At 46.6% G+C, this 15,547-nt stretch overlaps 1 protein-coding gene across 3 annotated transcripts; it reads left to right on the top strand.

Annotated features, from left to right (window-relative positions):
* The first annotated feature begins 243 nt into the window (after positions 1-243).
* btg5.2 (B-cell translocation gene 5, gene 2) lies at positions 244-10,488 on the top strand. Of its 3 annotated transcripts, none has more exon segments than NM_001039744.2 (5): positions 244-268; positions 6,197-6,398; positions 6,552-6,689; positions 7,685-7,892; positions 8,606-10,488. In NM_001039744.2, coding segments are annotated over 4 exon segments (729 nt in total). In that variant the 5' UTR covers positions 244-268; positions 6,197-6,225; the 3' UTR covers positions 8,816-10,488.
* The last annotated feature ends 5,059 nt before the right edge of the window (positions 10,489-15,547 follow it).

The raw sequence follows: 15,547 nt of genomic DNA, 5'->3' as shown, positions 1-15,547 counted from the left end.
TGCATGTACCAACTATGTGAATGGGCCCATGTATGTGAGTGACGCCCCGTACTGGTGCTGGGATCAGCCTGTGCCCATTCCCGGTACCGGAGCCCATTCCCATAATAACAACCCCCGGGCCGGCACACGTGTTTCTCAGGATGTCCCTATATGGGCCGTGACGTCACACGGGGATTCCCTCCCTCTCCCTGAGTCACACGGTGCGGGGAAGTTACAGGCAGTCTCGCCAATAGCCCCGTCACTCACAGCGCAGCCGGCACCGCTCTCGGTAAGTACCCGCCGCTCTCTCCCCGGCCCCCCGGCCTCTCCCCGGCCCCCCGGTCCCTCCCGCTCTCTGTTACATCTTATGGTCTGTCTGTGGGGAACTTTCCTTCTCTATTCCCCTATTCAGCCCATAGACATACCTGCATGGGCTCCCCTCAACCCCCATACCGGGGTGTATATACTCCTGTGCCCCTCTGTACCCCGCCTGTCTCGGTATCACCCTGCCCCATAGCCTGCCCTTCTCCCACTGGGCACCGGGGCCAGCACCACGTGGTTTGGGGGCCCGCCAGCTGCCTATAGGGACACACAGTAGGACGGCCCACCAGCTGCCTATAGGGACACACGGTAGGACGGCCCGCCAGCTGCCTATAGAGACACACGGTAGGACGGCCCGCCAGCTGCCTATAGGGACACACGGTAGGACGGCCCGCCGGCTGCCTATAGGGACACATAGTAGGAGGGCCCACCAGCTGCCTATAGGGACACACGGTAGGACGGCCCGCCAGCTGCCTATAGAGACACACGGTAGGACGGCCCACCAGCTGCCTATAGGGACACACGGTAGGACGGCCCGCCAGCTGCCTATAGAGACACACGGTAGGACGGCCCGCCAGCTGCCTATAGGGACACACGGTAGGACGGCCCGCCAGCTGCCTATAGAGACACACGGTAGGACGGCCCGCCAGCTGCCTATAGAGACACACGGTAGGACGGCCCGCCAGCTGCCTATAGGGACACACGGTAGGACGGCCCGCCAGCTGCCTATAGAGACACACGGTAGGACGGCCCGCCAGCTGCCTATAGAGACACACGGTAGGACGGCCCGCCAGCTGCCTATAGAGACGGCTGCCTATAGGGACACATAGTAGGACGGCCCGCCGGCTGCCTATAGGGACACATAGTAGGAGGGCCCACCTGCTGCCTGTAGTGCTACAGCCCCAGGGTAAGTACCGGGGTTATTGGCTAAAAGACAGGGCAGACAGAACACGTGGGTCCCCCCAGCTGTTCATTAACCCATTCTCTACGGGCAAACGGCAATACTTCCAGAACTTACTGCCCCCCCCCCCCCCAAAATCCAGCCAGCCCTGCGCTCAGTGCGATACCTATTGATTTCATAGGGAAATAACTTTGCGCAGATCTGATTTATACCCCCCCCCCCCCATCTGATTATTGTCATCTATGGATCCCTCATTCCAAGGCAAAGCCTTATATTTGTTTGTTGTAAATTCTACTTAATTAGGGTTCTTTCTAATAAAACAAGGACATAGTATGAGGATAAAATGGGAAGGGGGGGAACCAAATGCTTTGATGGGCCCCACCCCACTCCTGAATATTGTCCTCTATGAGACTCCCTGTATTAAAGGGAAAGTCACATTACCCTGTAGATCAGCATTCTTGGATAATTATTTACTGTTCCATTTGTATAGTATCCTTTATAATATAATAATGATGTAGTGTGAGGCCCAGGATACAATGGGAAAGGGGGGGGGGGGGCATGCCTCTCTCTCATTACAAAGCCCAGTGCTACTGTAAGTGGCCATCAGTCCATTTTCCTTTATGTAACTGGTTCTGAGTTGCTAGCAGCTGTTCCCAGCGGCCCATTACACCCATAGGTTAGTGTTGCGGAACAGTTCTGGTAACAGTATTTGCACTTCCTGCAGGAGTAGTACAGACAGGGTGATGCAAGGGTTAAATGAGTAGCCTGTGACTCAGGCGCATCTATTAGAGTGTAAGTTTTATTGCCCAGTGACTCACTTTGCCTGAAAAAGTCCCTAAAATTTGATTATTTGCCATTTGAGTTGCTTTATATTTTTACTTTCTCTTTTTTACCTGATTGATCTGATTGTGTGTGTGTATGTATCTAACAGATCATTATTATTATTATTAACATTTATTTATAAAGCACCAACATATCCCGCAGCGCTGTACAATAAGTGGGTTACATACATTGGACATACAGAGTAACATATAAAGCAATCAGTAACCGATACAAGAGGTGAAGAGAGCCCTGCCCAAAAGAGCTTACAATCTACAAGGAGACATACAGAGTAACATATAAAGCAATCAATAACCAATACAAGAGGTGAAGAGAGCCCTGCCCAAAAGAGCTTACACTCTACAAGGAGAAAGGGTCGAGACACAAGGTGTGGGAATGGACAGGAAAGAAGGTGGGGGGAGTTCTGACAACCTGTGCCCTTTGCCACAAAGTAGCACCCCTGGCATCTAGTTACATTACTATAACACATTAGGAGGGACATGGGAGATCATAGGGGCTGTGAGCAGTCTGTCTGAGAGACAATGGTAGCTTAGGCAAGACAGTTGGAAAAACAAAGCAGAAATGAATTGATTATTGATCCTAATATTTTTATTGACAACAAAATGATAAAATCTATAGATGAGGGCAAACTGGCCCTGTTAGTACTTTGGCAACAGTTGCAGGGGCAGATTCCAGAGTAAAATACCCCCCCCCCCCTTCCCCGAGGCAGAAGCAGAGGGAACATTTCTGGTCACTATCCAGACTGATAGAGGCTGTGCTGTTCCCTGTGCCCGGGGCAATAAGGCGGCACTAATGCGGGGCTAACAATAGCCACAGTTGACTGCACAATCTTCCCATTGTCAGGGGGCTCAGCGCCAACGGAAGGTTACAGCGGGGTTATCCAGCCCGGGACCCCCGGGTCACATTTGGCCCCTGGCTGACATGTTGGGGCCAGAGAATTGGCAACTGGGCTAGTTTAGTCATAACATAACCTGTTGAACTGTAGCTGTTGCCGAGCAACTCCCTGCTCCTTTGGAGCAGCAGAACTAGCACGTCGTCACTTTTGCCCTTTCCGTCCTCTCCAAATCACGCATGGAAGAGCCAGCGGGCGTTTTCTTTATTGTGTTTATTTTATATTTATTCGCCTGAACTGTTTCACCTCCATTACAACCCTGCGCTGCTGTCAGACAAAGGCAACACTTTCCATCTGACGGTGGGAGAGTAGTGGAGCAGAGTACACAACAACCCCGGGCGGGTATATGATTGCTATCGGGGCAATGGCACACGTGGCAATTCCGTCACCCAGGGGCATTAATAGTTCCGCAGCCGGGCAGCCAACAGTTCAGCATTATAGTTGCTATGGGTGCATCAGGTGGTTGTTGCCCTGAAATACAGCATTCGGCATATGCAGGGGGCAATTTTTGAATGGATTTTGGCCCTAGAGCAAATGCCCTGTGTGCTGTTGAACTTTGGTAGGAAAATGTGTGAAATGCGTTGTTTGTTTCCCCCTGAGTGTGTCCCTGGCTGTATGAGCACAGTCTGCCCTGACCTTCTCCCCTCTCACACACACTGAAACTGAAAGTATCATTGGAATGTAAACGAACCCCCCCCCCCCCATACTCGCCCTCCCCGTCGGGGTGTCTCATCGCTCACATGCTGCTTGCAAAACAGTGTTACTGGGCTGTTGCATCAGTTCCTGGGCACACACTGCTCCTTTCGTGCCCTCGTCAGTCATTGGACCTGGCGAGGGTTTTGTGTACTCGCTATTGTTCTGATATGTACAGGGGAGCCCATTCTGCTCCACACGCCAGTACTGGGATGTATCAGAATCCCAAACCCACAGGGGAACCCTATACAATTCAGCAAGTCTCCTTTGTACTGACCCATTAGGGCACATGATATCAGTTACCCCACGTGTGGGTACAGTTGGTTTTGTGACACATCTATTTAATGACATTATGGTGCCATGTTTGCCCAGCTTTATTGTCTCTTCCAGAAAGCCACACCATAAACTGGTCACTGACCTGCTCTTATCTCTCCTCCCTTCCTTATTCCCAGAACCTTCATTTATAATAAATAACCATCTTTTATGGTTTTTACCTGCAGCCGTTGCTAACGCCTCCCCTTCTTGTGACTCACTTGAGTGTTGCCACACGATTCCCAGGGCTTTTATAGGACCCTCTTCTGACTTCATCCTGGAACCATTTCACCTGCATCTACTGATTACCTCATTGTGACTCAACTCTCAGGCCGTGACACACAACTGCCCAGCACTCTTAAGACCTCCACCCTAGTGAGGACTTCTTGGTCAGTCTTAGGGTCTCTAGCCTAGATGGGGTTACTTGGTCAGTCTTAAAACCTCCAGCCTAGAGGGTTTTTTGGTTACTCTTAGGTCCTCCAACTTAGAAAGGGCTTCTTGGTCAATCTTAGGGCCTCCAGCCTAGAGGGGGTTTCTTCGTGACTCTTATGGCCTCCAGCCTAGAGGTGGTTTCTTGGTGACTCTTACGGCCTCCAGCCTAGAGGGGGTTTCTTGGTGACTCGTAGGGTCTCCAGCTTACAGAGGGCTTCTTGGTCAGTCTTAGGGTCTCAAGCCTAAAGGGAATTTTTTAGTTACTTTTAGATCCTCTAGACTAGAAGGGGTTTCTTGGTTAGTCTTAGGGCCTCCAGCCTAGAGGTGATTTTTTGGTTACTTTTAGATCCACTAGACTAGAGGGGGTTTCTTGGTCAGTCTTTGGGTCTCTAGCCTAGATGGGGTTACTTGATCAGTCTTAAAGCTTCCAGCCTAGAGGGTTTCTTGGTGACTCTTACGGCCTCCAGCCTAGAGGGGCGTTCTTGGTGACTCTTACGGCCTCCAGCCTAGAAGGGGTTTCTTGGTGACTCTTATGGCCTCCAGCCTAGAGGGGGTTTCTTGGTGACTCTTACGGCCTCCAGCCTAGAGGTGGTTTCTTGGTGACTCCAAAGGTCTCCAGCTTACAGAGATGGCTTCTCGGTCAGTCTTAGGACCTCCAGCCTAAAGGGGATTTTTTGGTTACTTTTAGCTCCTCTAGACTAGAGGCGGTTTCTTGGTCAGTCTTAGGGCCTCCAGCCTAGAGGGGATTTTTTGGTTACTTTTAGATCCTCTGGACTAGAGGGGGTTTCTTGGTGACTCTTACGGCCTCCAGTCTAGAGGGGGTTTCTTGGTGATTCCAGCTTACAGAGGGTTTCTTGGTCAGTCTAAGGGCCTCCAGCCTAGACAGGATTTTTTGGTTACTTTTAGATCCTCTGGACTAGAGGGGGTTTCTTGGTGACTCTTACGGCCTCCAGTCTAGAGGGGGTTTCTAGGTGACTCCAGCTTACAGAGGGCTTCTTGGTCAGTCTTAGGGCCTCCAGCCTAAAGGGAATTTTTTGGTTACTTTTAGATCCTCTAGACTAGAGGGGGTTTCTTGGTCAGTCTTAGGGTCTCCAGCCTACAGAGGGCTTCTTGATCACAATACGCAAGGCTGCCACAGTGTTTCTTACTGTTGCTTTGTAGAAGTGGAACATTTAGGGACCCTGTGGACCCCTGATGGCCACAGGTTGGACAACATTTTTATTTATATAGTGTTTTTTATCCCATAGCTCTTTGCTTTCATCCGCTGTCACATTTCCCAGTACCCACCCATTGTTGGAGCGGAGATTCTGTTGTTAAAGTGAGTTGCTTACCAACTGCCCAGTTTAATTAGCTCCTCTATACACTGACATTTAACCCTTTTTAGCCTGGATATATTTCCCTTATTCCCTTACTCTGAAGCTGGCAGGACCGGTTTCCATTAGGGAAATCTGAGCCCTTTCCAGAGTGTTTTCGTAGCGTGAGAATGAAAGTGACTATAAAACAAACTTGCGCCAGAAATCTCACCAAACCGCTACTTGCAGCAAACGCAGAATTCCCGTATAAAGGAAGTTTCCAGGAAGGTTCTATACGTCATAAGAAAAGTACACAAAGGGGGCGGCTCTGGGCTGACTGGAAATGGGCTTTCCCTCCGCTTATATTTATATTTCCCATCCTGAAACAATGTAGCAGAAGTCGGTTCACCTTCAGCTCTGTTAATGGTCTGGCTTCTGTTACAGGGCAGACTCTTGCTAGGGGCTACTAAGGGCAAGTAGATCTGTGCTGTGTCCCTCGTACCTCCTGCCTGACCTGTGGTTTCTCCCCTCTAGGAACTGCACCCAAACCCCAACAGGCCATTATGCACGAGGAGGTGAAGCTGGGGGCAGCTTACATTGTAAGACTGCTGAACCGCCATCAGAAGCTGGACAGTGAGCAAGTGGAAAGGTTTACTCAGACACTTACCTCTATGCTTTGTGACAAGTTTGAAGGACACTGGTACCCAGATTCCCCACAAAAGGGACAGGCCTACAGGTAACTCCCCTCTCCCTTGGCTGATTTGACCTTTATCTGTTGGACGTTGGGCAGTTTAGCTCTTACTTGGGGTGTGTGTCAAGGCCAAGGCTGCAGCCCGTGGGTCACATGTAGGAAATTCTGAAATTCCTGATCTTTCTATCCCTTTTCCAGATGCATCCGAATAGAACAGAGCCACCCTGTGGATGAAACGGTATTGCAGGCCTGTGTTCAGAGTGGGCTACGATACTCCCAGCTTGCTCTGCCTAGAGACATGTCCCTCTGGATCGACCCCGAAGAAGTCAGCTGTCGGTAAGCCTGCATTTATTATTTAGAATTGAAAGAACGCACCCTTGAACCTCAAGCCATTGTAGATTGTAAGCTCTTTTGGGCAGGGCCCTCTTCACCTCTTGTATCGGTTACTGATTGCTTTATATGTTACTCTGTATGTCCAATGTATGAAACCCACTTATTGTACAGCGCTGCGGAATATGTTGGCGCTTTATAAATAAATGTTAATAACAATAATAATATACATGAAGTTACCTGACTGTTGCAGACTAGAAGGGACGGCATACAGAGGGTGCCTTGGCTGCTCTGGCCAATCCTGCCCCACATCTATCAGCCCTGGAAATTCCTGATACGACTCGTGATTTGTGCCTGGGCCAGGCAATTTATTGCTCACACTATTGCACACAATGTCATCATCCCTTAGTTCTTGATAAATAAGCCACGATGACTGTTGCATTAATAAGCTTGGCATTGGCAGCACAATTAGCCGACTGGGTAATTAAGTTATTGACCTCATTCAGTGAGGAAAAAAAAAAGAACATCGTGGGAGGCCCTTGTTTGCCCTTCAATGGGTGATACGTGCCCCGGCAGGCATCTCCAGTTTCTAAAGGTTTGCCTTGGTCAAGTACCCAATCAGCAGTTAGCCTCTACTGGTGTAGGACTGTACCAATAGCAGTAGGCAGCCTTTGGCATCTTTCCCATTGGATACTTTCTTGGTCCTTGACTACACAACCCTATGTGAGTTATAGTTTGGGCATACTTAGCACTCATTTGCCTATTTTGGGCCAATTTGACCCAGTGTATTGGCCAGTAACAACCAACGGCTCTATGGTGTAGCACAGGCTTAATGTCCTGCTGTAGGGTGCATGGGTTCTAGATACTTTACCCCCTGGAAGAATAGGTGGAGCTCAGCATCAGAAAAGGTGCCAATTAAAGTGCCATAGGCCCTGTACCCAAGAGCTTTACATGCCCTTTCCATATGAATCATTTTCTAATCTATCTCTGCCCTGTGCCAGGCTGGGGGAGAGCTGCCGACCATTTATTGTGAAAGCCCCAGAAGACCAGAAGATCTCCAAATCCCAGTCCCCGGACCCAGAGACGTCAGACTATCATTCAGACGGCTCCGACACAACAGGGCCGCCATCGGAGAGCTCCAGCGAGGATGAGGAGCAAGGGGGCAACAAGAAAACAACAAGCACTTGCCAAGCAGTCACCAAAAAATTGGTAAGTACAGTTTCCTTATGGACGGGGAAATCCTGACCAGCGTTGGGTATTCAGGAAGCCCTGTGAGCCATTTTATTAGGATTAAACTGCAATTGGCTGTGCCAGATTTGTTTCAGCCTCTAATTGGTGCTCTGGTGCTGCTTCCAGGTCTCTGCATTTGTATATAGAATCATAGTCTTACACAATACTGGGCTTCCTGTGGCTTACGGGGAAATAAGGGTGTGCAACACAAACACAACCAACGGGTAAAAATCCCAATGTATGAAATAGCAAGAACAGATGGGCGTGGCCTTGCTGTGTGAGTCACCGTATGATTGGCTGACTCGCCGGATTGCGCCACTGTGTACCTGGGGGCTGATTCCCGGGAACAAAGTTATTTCCTCTGCCTGGACTTGTTTCTAAGAATAACTTTGTGTTTCTACGAGTGACGTAGGGAGCAACTAAAGGCTCTTAAGGTCACATTCACACACACTAGGGGCAGTCTATTCAGGAGCCAATTAAACTGCCTGTATGTTTTTGGGAGTGTGGAGAGGAAAGCCACGCAGACGGGGGGACAATATACAGATCCCTTGCCTATAGTGCCCTGCCTGGGATTGAACCTAGGGCATTGCTGCCCACTGGTCCACTGTGCTACCCCATCCATTCTGCCCATTCATTAATGAACTTGCATTTTCCGATTGTCTAATGATTTGTTTTTTCTTTTTTTATCACAGGGCACTCAGTTTTATTACAACCCTTCTCCAGCATCCCCTGTTTACTACCAGTACCCTAGGAATACCGTCAGCCTCATCCCTGCCTTTCAGCCTGTCGCCTTGTATTATTTCATCCCAAAACCTACAAAGATTTATCCCAGTGGCAGGTCCAAAGGAAATCACCAGAAATGGAAATGCACCGGGACTGTTCCTCTGCAAAGCACAGCCTAAAAGAAAAGCAAATCTAAGCAAGCTGCAGTTCCACTGGAGACCTCTGGGTTGTGCCCTTTTGTTTTTAGCTGGAAGTCTATCAAGAGCTGCTCTTGGTTTTTCAGAAGCAAAACTCGTTTCTGCGGAATTCTCAGGGAGAAACTGTTACATATGAGCCACATTTGTTTTTATTTCTTTATTTTTTTGCCGTCACTGTGGTGTGCGAATGGAATGTGGGTGCAACATTCCAGGATCCCCCGGTTAGGGGCCACACCGTTGCCAATGCATATCCTTACGGCCTGGTGCCCTATCATTGTCACATTCTTTTATAGGTTTTTCTTTGGTGTTAGTGAAATTCTAAAATGGTTATTTGCTTTGTATATGGGCAAGTTTGCTGCCAGGCAGATTCTACGCCCAGGTGTGGTGCTCGGAGCCAGGTATTGGAGTTATCCACCAAAGTAGGCACAGTGAGTTGGTTATGCAGCTCTTATGACCAAGTTGGCCGGTTATGGGCCTGTGTATGAGGTCTGTTTGGCCAATATCTGTCAGACATGTACGCCCCAACTGGGTCATAAGGAATGTCAATCCTGCAGTGCTGGAGCTCTAGCTAAACTACAACTGATCATACCCTAGCTAGCTGGGAATGCTGGGAGCTAACACCTTGCCCTGATGCCCATGCCAAGAGATAGGCGCTGCTTCCTGCAGGGCCCAATAGAATGCCCAGTAGAATCCCAGCAAACTACTAATCTCCTGGTATTAGAATAACAGCTTCGTTAGTATCATTATCATTCCTTCTGTTGTTTATTTGCTGCTACTGATAACGAGCCTGAACCCCCAGGCTGCTCTCCTCACTTTATATTTATATGGTAACTGGCCTTTTGCTATTATTTATAGTCTTTTATTTAATTAACCCTGTGCACGGGGCTCAATCACACTGATCTCATATTGGCCCAGTAGCTCTTCTCACCCTACAATGAGGCTGCCTGAGGATGCTGGGAAATGTAGTGTAGCAACCATTAGTCGCTCCTGTTCTAAATACCTTATTGTAATATATATATATATATATAGAGATATCTTCCCAGAACTTTTACTGACCTCACTCCTCTAACGTGACTCGTTACTGTATTATTTATAATTAGCCCCAAGTGAACTTTCCTGTTTGTTGGGTGACGGTGTTTTTGTATTTGTATTTCCCTGCCACATTTTATTCCACGTAGCGCTCATACAGAGGGCGTTACCTATTGTAAAGCACATTCCTTCCTCTGTACATAATAATAATATTAATATATTGCTACTGATTCCGTGATTCGCCGCACCAAAAACACCCGGTGTTAATGGAGAATACCCTTAGCCGAGGCAAGCAATATGGCAGCTCCTGTAGCCTTATCATGCAAATATGACCCAGGGTGGGGATGGGGGTAAAACCCGGTTGATTATAATGTTAAACATATGGGCAGTTATTCTCTGAGTTGGATATGTTTGCTGTGCAATATTGGCAGGGCTTAGTATTAATACTCCGTTAGCCTAGTATTAATACCCTCCATGTTCCAAGGTTCTCAAATAACCCCCCCGTGTTTTTTGTACATTGTTATATATTTTTTACTGTTGTGTTTTTTTTACATTAATAAGAAAGTTTTGTAACAAAGTAATTTTATAATTTATACAATTATTATATAAATATATAAAGCATCCAATCTCACCTCTTCCATAACTTACAACGAGAGTGCCAGAATGATCGGGTCTAGTAACCCATAGCAACCGGTCGGCAGAAGGACTGTTGAAAGCAGACATCTCATTGGTTGCTTTTGGTAGAACAAAGGGCTATATATGGGTTATGCTGTCTGTCAGTGGCAGGTATGTTGTGATTTGGCGATATTACAGGGAACTGTTAGGGAAATTTCACGCTAGTGGGGTAAAACCACCATACAGGTATGGGATCCCTTATACGGAAAGCCCGTCTCCCATAGACTCCATTTTAATCAAATAATTCAGAATTTTAAACTAATTTCCTTTTTCTCTGTAGTAATAAAACAGTACCTGTACTTGATCCCAACTAAGATATAATTACCCCTTATTGGGGCAGAACAGCCCTATTGGGTTTATTTCATGGTTAAATGATTCCCTTTTCTCTGTAATAATAAAACAGTACCTGTACTTGATCCCAACTAAGATATAATTACCCCTTATTGGGGGCAGAACAGCCCTATTGGGTTTATTTAATGGTTAAATGATTCCCTTTTCTCTGTAATAATAAAACAGTACCTGTACTTGATCCCAACTAAGATATAATTACCCCTTATTGGGGGCAGAACAGCCCTATTGGGTTTATTTAATGGTTAAATGATTCCCTTTTCTCTGTAATAATAAAACAGTACCTGTACTTGATCCCAACTAAGATATAATTACCCCTTATTGGGGGCAGAACAGCCCTATTGGGTTTATTTAATGGTTAAATGATTCCCTTTTCTCTGTAATAATAAAACAGTACCTGTACTTGATCCCAACTAAGATATAATTACCCCTTATTGGGGGCAGAACAATCCTATTGGGTTTATTTAATGGTTAAATGATTCCCTTTTCTCTGTAATAATAAAACAGTACCTGTACTTGATCCCAACTAAGATATAATTACCCCTTATTGGGGGCAGAACAGCCCTATTGGGTTTATTTAATGGTTAAATGATTCCCTTTTCTCTGTAATAATAAAACAGTACCTGTACTTGATCCCAACTAAGATATAAATAATCCTTACTGGATGCAAAACAATCCTGTTGGGTGTAATTAATGTTTTATTGATTTTTAAGTAGACTTAAGGTATGGAGATCCAAATTACGGAAAGACCCCTTATCCAGAATACCCTTGGTCCCGAGCATTCTGGATAATGGGTTCTATACCTGTACATGCTACCTGCTGATTAAAGCTATGCACTCTCTGTGTGTAATACAGTGCCCCCTGCTGACTGCAATGGGAAATGATCCTCTGTGATTCTTTATGAACCAAACAAACTTCTCTGCATCTCTTACTTCACATTGACTATAATAGGAAGTGGTACATACATTTCCTAATCAGCCTTGATCCCTGCACCCCTTTCCCCAGGGGTTTTTAGGGTTCAGGCACACCCTATAAAGTGAAACATGTGTTTGGACACCCATTAACTCATAGCAATGTTACAGATACTGTATATAAAATGATGTTTGTAACATGCTCTGTGCTATAGTTGCAGTGGTACCCAACATAAGATATATATATATATATATATATATATATATATATATATATATATATATATATATATAGGGATACCCAACACAGTAAATAAGCACTCAGCCTTAGATTTTAACCCCGTTTGGCCTGGTTCCCCTTTCCACTGCTCAGGGCCAAGATGATTGGGGGACAGGCTCACAGTTTGGGAACCAATGCCGTAATTGCTTATAATGGGAAGAGGCACAGTTAGTGCCCTGAGAGGCCAAACTATGATCCCTGCATCCTTAACTTGCATTGGCTGTATTAATAAGTGGTACATGTAATTGGCCCATGGTTTCTCATGAGGGCTAAAGGGTCAGTAGTATCCTTTTTTAAAAAAAATGTTTGGCAATCAGACCAGGGGTAATTGCCTTGCGCTGTAAGTCCTTTTGCATCTGGATGTGCCCTGATTACAGTTCCTGCTCCCACCCCAGTGCATCAATGTGACTATAACCCCTGACTGCACAATATTCTAGAAGTCTTGGGCCCCTGCTTGGCTCCCCCACCTTTGTACTCCCCAACCACCACCAAATCTCTTTATTCTGTTCAGCCAAAGATCAGTGACAGGCAACTGCCCCCTGCTGGACAACACATGAAACACACCATGTCCTCTGAACAACTACAAGGAATGGTTACACTAAAGAGCAGGCTTTAGGGGAGAGACATATATATGTATAATGGGGAGTGCAGATTGGGCACATTCCCTAAATGCATGCAACATTTGCATCTACAATTCACCACCCACTTGACCCCCCCTGTATTACTATTGCCCCCCCCCCAAGTGCCATGGTGCACACATAGGAGCTGAAACTGCCCCTGTGTATTAGGGGGTTGTTTAAGGGGATAATTGGATTAGGCTGTATAGAAAGGCCTGACAAATTGTATTTATTCACATAAGAATGGAGGTGCCATGGGGGGGGCGGTGCAAGATTTACTTATACAAATACATTTAAGGATTATATGAAGATTTGCCTAATGTACTTCACATTCATGGGGGGTGTCGTTATCCCTCATGGGGCCATCATATTCATTTTATTAGGGCTTGAAATCTGCTGGTTTCCTTACTGTCCTTTGGACTTATCTGCCCGTGTATGGACACCCCCGATGGGCCTACCCAACCGAGATCTGGCCTAAAATTGTCCGAAAACTGAAATCTCGGCCAGATCTCAATCGTGCACGTTTCATTTTCTGCCGGATCAGGGATTGCATCAGCTCATCGATGTAGTCCCCAATCCGACGGCACCTATGCCCACCGCTGTAATTCTATTGTTTGGCCCTAGGGCCCAATGATCAAATTGGCCCAATATTGCCCACCTTTAGACCTCACCAAATGAGTAAATCTTCCCACCTTAAGGCAGTGTAGGTAGGTTTCTGTTTTATAAAGGGACCTATTAGCGGACCACTGAGACGTGAGATTGCTGTATAGTTACCACGGGCTCAATGCGCCAGATGCACTACATTGGCAGTAAGCCACACCTTGCATCCACTTGCTACACCACCCGCACCCACAATTGCGTTGGTTTTGTGCGCATTAGTAGCAGGCACCAGTGTTGCCGCAATTACACTGGTGTGGGAACATGCTGCATTATGGGTAAAAAAACTGAAACACTTTACCTCCGACATTGCGCCACAATTGTTGTTGCAGATGACAATTATAGTTACAATCCAGCGGTGCAAGTACAGAGAACACAGACCCTGCAACTGTTGGGGGGCCTAGCAGCAGGTATAGGGGTCCCAGTGGGGCACAGACTGGCAGTTTCATTATATGTTTATTAAAAATTCCCTCCGCTAGTAGCCATACCCTAATGCCCTCCGATAGTAGCCATACCCTAATGCCCTCCAATAGTAGCCATACCCTAATGCCCTCCAATAGTAGCCATACCCTAATGCCCTCCAATAGTAGCCATACCCTAATGCCCTCCAATAGTAGCCATACCCTAATGCCCTCCAATAGTAGCCATACCCTAATGCCCTCCGATAGTAGCCATACCCTAATGCCCTCCGATAGTAGCCCTACCCTAATGCCCTCCAATAGTAGCCATACCCTAATGCCCTCCAATAGTAGCCATACCCTAATGCCCTCCAATAGTAGCCATACCCTAACGCCCTCCGATAGTAGCCATACCCTAATGCCCTCCGATAGTAGCCCTACCCTAATGCCCTCCAATAGTAGCCATACCCTAATGCCCTCCAATAGTAGCCATACCCTAATGCCCTCCAATAGTAGCCATACCCTAATGCCCTCCAATAGTAGCCATACCCTAATGCCCCCACACTGCGCCCCACACAGACCCCTACCCAGTAGGAAGCCTCCTTATTTATGTTGATTAAGTTACGTGTTGGTGAAACTTTCCCTTTTCAGGTGTGTGAGATACAAGACCTGCTATTGGCATTCTGGGCCCATTGGACATGTGGCACCATTATTTGTGTCTCCGCAGGGTGTGAAGTTATGGGGCCCAGTCTCTTCCAGACGCTATTGTTCCACTGTTTATCTCATACTAAGATGCCATTCCCTGTCTGTCTCATGCGGCTCACTAAATATTGTGTATTATAACAATTAATGTGCCCCTTGTTAAAATATTTGAGGATTTTTTTAAAAGTTCACTGACCAAAATAACCAGAACCCCTCAGTGATTGCTATTATCCTTATCATTTACAGTAGGGGGTACATTATCCCTTATAATACATGAGTGATACTCAGAGTTCCCTGTATAACTCAGCCTGCAGCCTTGTGTCTTTATATGGGCACAGAACCCCTCAGTGACTGCTAATATCCTTATCATTTACAGTAGGGGGTACATTATCCCTTATAATACATGAGTGATACTCAGAGATCCCTGTATAACTCAGCCTGCAGCATTGTGCCTTTATATGGGCACAGAACCCCTCAGTGACTGCTAATATCCTTATCATTTACAGTAGGGGGTACATTATCCCTTATAATACATGAGTGATACTCAGAGTTCCCTGTATAACTCAGCCTGCAGCCTTGTGCCTTTATATGGGCACAGAACCCCCCAGTGACTGCTAATATCCTTATCATTTACAGTAGGGGGTACATTATCCCTTATAATACATGAGTGATACTCAGAGTTCCCTGTATAACTCAGCCTGCAGCCTTGTGCCTTTATATGGGGGGCACAGAACCCCTCAGTGACTGCTAATATCCTTATCATTTACAGTAGGGGGTACATTATCCCTTATAATACATGAGTGATACTCAGAGTTCCCTGTATAACTCAGCCTGCAGCCTTGTGCCTTTATATGGGCACAGAACCCCTCAGTAACTGCTAATATCCTTATCATTTACAGTAGGGGGTACATTATCTGCTCTCTATATTTTATATATCACGTGTAACATTTATTCAAAGGTTGGTGTTGCTATTAAAGCAAATTGGATGAGGTATTTATCCTGATGTGGGTAAATCCCCCCCAGGCCAGTGCCCACCTGTATTATGCAGACCTGCTCCTGTGTATTGTAACAATAATACCCCTCCCTGCCCCAGCGGA

The sequence above is a fragment of the Xenopus tropicalis genome, chromosome 7 (assembly GCF_000004195.4).
Source record: "Xenopus tropicalis strain Nigerian chromosome 7, UCB_Xtro_10.0, whole genome shotgun sequence".
Lineage (NCBI taxonomy): Eukaryota > Metazoa > Chordata > Amphibia > Anura > Pipidae > Xenopus > Xenopus tropicalis.
Note: the sequence above shows the minus strand (reverse complement) of the source record. Positions and strands in the feature narration are given on the sequence as shown.